Here is a 7,353-nt window from a genome sequence, read left to right as displayed (position 1 = left end):
TTCCAATTTTTTAGTCTAATAAATTTTAAGTTATCATGATTTAAAAGTTTGTCATGATAATTTTTATAGTAGTTATTTTTAAATAATTCTATAAAGCAGAAAATATACAATACCTTTTTGTTTAAAGATTTATGATAAGAATAATTTGAAGCTTTTATAAGATTTATTTTATTTTAAGTAAAGTATTTAAATGTAAAATAAAATTTGTAGGTAATATTTATTTTACCAAGTTGTAAACATCAAACTATTATGTATGTAACTAAAAAAATCCCGAATGTTAAAATTAGTAAATTATCAATTAATTATTTTCAAAACACCCACACATAGTCTTTATATGGAAATTTTATAAATTCTATTTTAAGAATTAAATTATTTTTCATTATTTTCAGTAGAAAATATTGTTGATTGTTTCTGTTGAACCTAAACATCACTAAAACCAAAGTATAGAGTAAATTCATATACAAATGGAGCTTGCATGCATTGAAATTTTGGTACCATATTATGACATGTGCTTCTTAATGTTTACACCATAAAAAATACATCTTTCATGCTGTAAATGATAATTTTTACTTTTGCATTTTTTTATTACAAATCAAGTTATATGCATCCTTGAAAAAATAGAGGCATTGATACATCACAATCTGATTAGGTTCCCAGCAAGTAAAACCATTTGCACATTGCTAATCAGTGATTCTCATCAATAATTCAGAAAAAGTAATGAACGCACAAGCATCACCTCATAATCATAAATTCACAATCATAACTTCTACATCATTTTATACAATAGATATCAATACAAATTTCCACGATGCGCATTGAAATTGTTCATTCCAATTGTCATATCATTCATCCTAGTCACCGTTTTCCATCGGCATACGTGGAGGCTTCAAAGTGGCCACGTCAGAAGACCGTTGGGTGGTGCTTCCCGGGTGACCTGTCGATGGGGGGGGGGGGGGGGGGATGGCTAGCCTGGTCCTCCTTTGCGAGACGCAGAATTCCGTTCGAGCTCTCGATATTTGTGTTTCGATCTCTCGCCGCTCGCCCCCCTCTAGGTTTAACCTGCGTTGATTATCTGAATTGCGCCTCTTGTGGTCCGAGTCTCGGTACAGTTTCGTTTCCTCGGGTGCTCGCACGGGCCTCTCTCGTAGAATTCGTCTTTCTACTCCAACGACTACCTCACATTTATGCGGTTCAATTTTTGCTTGAAGTGCTCCGTTTCTCAGCGTGCTGCCTCTGCCGCTGCAGTTTGGTTGTGTGCCTCCTGTGCCCACTGTGTTAGGACGAGGCCTTAATTTGGTTGTACTCGTGAGGTTGTACTTTTTAGTCTCATTCTTTCGAATTTTGTTACAGTAGAGGTGACGCGTTGTGGTTAGATGCGGAGCTGGCGCTGCTTTTTCGTGATGATAGTAAGGAGTTATTTCTAGAGGAGGAATGCGCGTGCTTGTGTTTTCCGAATTCTAGCCTGAACCCAGGGGCCCTCTTTCAGTTCCCTCGTATGCCTCTTGGAAAAGGATTTTTGGCTGGCAGCTCTCGCAAAGACGGTTTTGTTGTCGTTGTGAGGAGTTCAGGGCATCGGGGAAAAAGATAAAGACATAAGTAACGACCATGGGGATATATGACGGCGATGCTGCCTTTTCGGTACTTTCTTCCTGCTCCCTATGCCATGATACACTGTCTTATTCGGTCAAAAGTGAAAACTCTGATGTCGAAAACACATCTCAAGAAAATTATCACGTGGTTATTTTCTAGAAGCGGCTTATGGATGTTTGCTGGAATGCACTTGAGTGTCTCTTGCATTTTACTGACTGAAACTTCTTTTCGAAATCCTTGCTGGATCGAAACTTCAATTGAGAACTTGTCAACTTAATTATTTGCTGAACTCACCCAAAATTAATATAGTTGTAAGACCGTCGAGGTCCGAAGTGGACATCGGTCAAGCTTTCGTATGTCCATTGGTTTATCAACAGTATGGATTATGCATGCCCGGTCGACCAGTCTTGAATGTCGCTACTAGTAAGCCATCTATGACCAGTTTCGACCGACGATCTAATGCTCATCTATGCGCAGGATTTGTATAATATCTGCTACACCTCTAGGTATGTCTTCTCAGCCTCATTTCTCTTCCTTTTTTCCGTTTGAATCTGACCAGTTGAATGGACCAGTCGGTGAACCGTTTAATTGAAACCAAGTCTCTAAATGTATTTTTTTTCATTGGTTACTTTCATTAGACCTAAATTCTCTCTTGTTCAGTCGTTGCCCTCTCATCACGCAGGCTTCGTTTGCATAAAAGATATTTGTGTTCTCGGTTGCGAGTTCTACCACGTGATTTGTTGATTTAGTATCTTCTTCAATTACAGGGATGATACTTTTGCTGATATCCACAACTTGGACCAGTGCATTGATTTCCTCAACCAGTCTTTAGAAACATGTGGCTTTCCCTCCAGCCTAGATCTTAATTCCAATGATCCTGTGAGTATCTCAACTGACCCAGAGATTCACTCTTCTCATTTCTTTAATACACGGGACTTGCAGAGGCAAACTCCCCTCAACATATTGAAGAGAAAATCATTGGTGTGCTCTTTTTGTATAATCATAATTCATGTGATTGCTCTTACAAGGGGAGCAATCATGTTCTACAGGCTTCAATCGCTAGGACATGCAATTGCTTGTACGCTTTGGTTCAGCAGCGGCAACGGGACGTCGAGTATCGTCTCACAGTCGATGAGGAAAAGAAGAGGTGAGACCAAACACTCTCGATCTTGATTCTAATGTAAAAAATATCTCGATTGTAGTGCTGATGTTACTCGGCTCGAGTACACACAATCTGACTAATTTCTTAATTCTACTCTCAGAGATCGTTCAAAGCTTCGAATTCTTCTGTATGCAGGTTGACGCTGAATGTAGCAGAGCTTGAAGCCAAGGTTAAGAGCCTTACTGAGCAACTGGCTATCAAGGAACGTGAATTTCTAGTTATCACCAGCAAGGTATTTCTGAACACCCATGCAATCTATCTTTCGACAATTCTCATTCTGAAGAAAACCTAAGGTAGCCTTCGGAGGCGGTAGTTAGACACAGGCCGTACTGCTGCAGTGGTCCTAACTACAATCTGTTCTTGTTAGTCAGTTTTTATGGGAATTGTCCCGTCTAACTGGTGATTGTTGTAAACGTCGCTTTAGGGTTCTGAACCTCAACAAATGCCTCATAGATCTTGGCCCAGCCAGATTGTAAGTCATGCTCTGCGTCAGAATGAAAATGAAGCGGCAGTAGAGGAGAAGTTAAAGGTGGATAACCATATGCGACAATGGCAAGAGTTGAAGCCTAAGACACCTGTCAAAATTGTCCCTCCTCATAGCCCCTTGCCCCCTAAGACGCCCACACATGATCGGTTGTCCTCATTTTCTCCTTCCACCAAGTCTGTGAAAAGAACATTCGGACTGGGTATCGACTGCGCCTTCACAACACCTCGATCCAGGTAGACTTCTCGTTTTGTCTTCTTGGTTTGCCTTGAAGCAATACTTCAGATGTTCTTTGCAATCGACGTTTTTGAGGATATTTTACGACTGTCTTCTGTATTTTCAAAAGCCGTCAAGTGTCAATTAAACTTCAAAACCTGCGCCTTATCGATTGTGGTTTCATGTTTGGGTATTCGATGCAGATTTTCTGAGAATGCTGGAGCAAAAGTTCTACAGTTTGATGTACGTAAGCAGTTCCCTTTTTATTTGAGTCTGGATTACTTCCCATAGTTTTTTTTTGTGCATGTGCTTTAGTAGTAGTGTCACCTCTATCAAACCAATATTGGTTTATAGCCCATTTAAAGATTATGTTTTACTGATGCATTTCAATTATGAACAGGCCTTAGTGACTGCACAGAAAAGTAACGAAAGACTGATGAAAGCGCCGGACTTCGAGTTCAAGAAGCCAAAGGACAACGTGGAGGACAAGGTCTCGAGCACCGCCGAGGACTTAATCGTACCGTGCTCCGGTATCTAATCTTCTGCAATTGATTTTGCTCTAATTTTATGATATAGCGTACCACATTTTTGTATCAATATGATGACCAACTATGCCTTCTCTCAACAGGGTCTCTCAAACTTCCGGACGAGAACATATTTCTCTCTCCTCATATCCAATATGACAATCCAATGTTCCAAGATGAGTCGCCCCCTTTAAGTGAAAGATTGAAGAGTCTGGAAATTAGTATGCGAGCCCTGTCACCCATCTCTATGAACGTCGAGCCTCTGCAGGCCAGGAACGAATGTACACCTTGTAAACTCAGCCACGTTACAATGAAGAATTTGGACTTTGAAAACATTAGATGCAGAACTCCTGAACCTGCACTGACCATGCAAGAAGAAAGTCCTTCTACTGCGACTTTCGTGACAGACTTCACTCTAGCTACTACCACTACTTCAGAATCATTAACACCGTTTCAACAGTTCAAGCACAAGAACCCAGACTTACAGGTGAACTCGAACTCTTTATTTTTTGGTGTTTATTTCAGTTTTACGTTGTAGGACATTCACATGTAACTTTGACATTGGGAGGCGACACCTTATGGGTCGAAAACACTATTGCTTGGAACTTTCATATTGCAATAATTGAGTTGACCTCTACGTGACCTGTACAAGAGTCAGTGACCTGTTCTTGATATGTGCGATTGCTTTCTTGTACAGATGACACTCGTAAAGCAATACCTCAGAGTGCTCAACACAGCAACTAGGTGAGTACAAAAGTGGAAAGAAGTGAATCATATACAGTTAATAGATTTTAGTCACAACGTTTAATGGGTTTGTTGATTACGAAGTCGTGTTCTTCTAAAGGACCTCCATCTCTTTTGTGTTTAACTCCTTATTTAACGTTGTTGATTGTTTAGGGAGGAGCTCTTGCAGCTTAAGGTAGGCTTCTGCTTATCATTATGGAGATCAAAATATTCCAACACTGCCTAAAATATCATGGATCACTTAAGACTACTTCAGTACTAAACTCTCCTTGCTTCATCATTTACTTTCGAGTAGAAAATTCAGTTAAAAGGTGCCCCCTAACGACTCTACTACTCACTTTTCAGGGAATCGGGCCTAAGAGGGCAGCTGATGTAATAGAGTTGCGGCAACAATGTCTGGAGCCATTCAAGGATGTACGTCTCTGTTTTCCTATGGTTCTTTTATATTTCTTGGGCTTCTAAGAACCAAGTGTAGAACCTACACCTGGGTTGTTTATTTCATCCACCCTTCCTTGAATTTCCTCGTGCAAGTACCCACAGAGCCCTTCACAGTTCTGTTATCGGTGAGTAAAATCATGCTGATTCTGGATTGTCGTTATAGCAAATTGTCTCACATGAAACAATGCTGTGACTTCTCAGCTACAGGATTTGAAGAGCATTGGACTTAGTGAGCGACAGGTGCACCTTCAATACCTGATACCATGTGTTTTATTTGATAAACCCTGAGAAAAGGGGCATGGTTTGTAATTCACGTTGATCTTTGTCTTTCAGACAACTATCGAAGTAGTATATCATTCTGCAGTCACTGTGTAGTTCTGAAATGCTGAATAATTACATATGTAGGCTGCCCTGGAGAGTGATAGATATGCGACAGGTCGACAAAGCTCTTGCAAGTGTGCTCTGTATCTAATTGTAATAGTTGATTGATGCTTGCAGGCATATGCCATGTTCAACAACAACATCGTCGAGAAGGTCATCTTCCCTTCATCTTGAAGTTTATGTGTGCAACTTAGGATTCCAATGCTCATGAGAAAGAACATTGGGAAGACGGTTCCAGAACAAGGAACTTCCCTGTTATAATCTGAATATGCCCGTGTCTACATCTTGTAGGTGAATTTCTCATGATGTTCCGACGTGCTGTATTTGTTTTACTCACCGAAATCCTCAGTTGAACAACTTTGGAGTTCTATACGCAATAATGATCAATGTCGACCATCCCTAGGCTTTTTTGCATATTTGTTTATGTTTTGAATACGAACTGCCTTCCGTCGTACCTCGCATGTGTGACTGATTGCAACAGGTAGCGCAATGCGTCTAATTCCATAGCTTAAAATGTTAAATAATATGCAGGAATCTAGTAATATTAAATATATTAATCGAACCGGAAATTCAGGATAACTTCTTGTACACAAATGATCCGTCTGTTTGTATAGTTTATCCCTAATTAAAAATTTAGCAGCTTAGAGTAAATATTTTTCATGACATCATTAGATAGAATTGAAGCAGTTATCTGGCGTGTGTAGCACGTAATTTACACTTGCTGGTTGCTTCTGACGTAACCCTATCCATCAAGTAACATATTACAATGATTACAAGTAGGGTCAATTATAAGTTTAGGTGTTTGAAAAATTATATATATATATATATATATATGTTAATATCTTTTTAAGTTTAAAATATATAATTTAATGTAACTAAGTATAAAAAAATTAAAATAGTATTATTGATATTTCCAAGAAATTATTATCAGAATACCGAAAGATCAGAATACCGAAATAAAAATAGTTTATGATATATATAGATATATATATATATATATATATAGATATTCTATCATAAATGATATGCAACATAGAATTTAAAGAATTGCAATTTTATAATAAAAAAAAATATGGACTTTCATCATTTTCTTATGGTAAACTTCAATTAGAATTTTTAATTGTATGTTATGTTGGTTTATTAAAGCGAATATACAAGTAAATAAAATTTAGTACATGTATATTTTTCATCTTAAAATAACAAGTAAACATTTTTATTTTACTAGAACTATAATGTTTATAATATAACAATATTTTATCTATTTTTTTCTATGATATAAACTAAAATTGCATTCTTGTTACAATAGTATCTTTAAAAGAGGTTTTATAAGTTTAACCTTTAATGCAATAATTTTATAATAAATTACTTATATAATACCAATATTTATTAAAATATCATTTTAAAGTGTTCTACATAATTGTATTTCTTTAAGAAAAAAATATTTCTATATATATTATGTAAGTTAGAATAATAAGATTGTCGAAACATTAGAAATTCATCTTGAATATATTCTTATAACTAAAAATTATTTAACTAAGTATTAAGTTTTTTTTATTATTTATAATATGTATTTTTTAGCATTGATATAAGTGATATAATTTCCTCTTGTAGATTCATTTGCCTATTTCTAATAATTTCTTCTAATTATTTTTTTGATTTTTTTGTAATTCTTTTTATTATTTTATCTCCATTTTATTTAATATTTTTTCTAATCTTGTATTTTTAAGTATACATACATATATATATATATATATATATATATATATATATATTTGATTAATCTTTTAAAAATACATTAAAAATATTAGTTTTGT

General features: G+C 36.5%; 1 protein-coding gene across 1 annotated transcript; it reads left to right on the top strand.

Annotated features, from left to right (window-relative positions):
• The first annotated feature begins 1,006 nt into the window (after window positions 1-1,006).
• LOC112277703 (uncharacterized) lies at window positions 1,007-5,953 on the top strand. The gene is made up of 14 exons (XM_024510335.2): window positions 1,007-1,638; window positions 2,068-2,096; window positions 2,358-2,469; window positions 2,640-2,737; window positions 2,888-2,984; window positions 3,177-3,472; window positions 3,656-3,695; window positions 3,853-3,982; window positions 4,081-4,463; window positions 4,674-4,720; window positions 4,874-4,895; window positions 5,066-5,134; window positions 5,360-5,398; window positions 5,657-5,953. The coding sequence occupies exons 1-14, from the start codon at window positions 1,606-1,608 to the stop codon at window positions 5,711-5,713; spliced, it is 1,452 nt and encodes a 483-aa protein (XP_024366103.1). The 5' UTR covers window positions 1,007-1,605; the 3' UTR covers window positions 5,714-5,953.
• Window positions 5,954-7,353: the final 1,400 nt, after the last annotated feature.

This window comes from Physcomitrium patens, chromosome 26, assembly GCF_059467195.1.
Source record: "Physcomitrium patens ecotype Gransden chromosome 26, ASM5946719v1, whole genome shotgun sequence".
NCBI classification, from domain to species: domain Eukaryota; kingdom Viridiplantae; phylum Streptophyta; class Bryopsida; order Funariales; family Funariaceae; genus Physcomitrium; species Physcomitrium patens.
The sequence above is the reverse complement of the archived record's forward strand: the minus strand, read 5'-3'. Positions and strand labels throughout refer to the sequence as shown.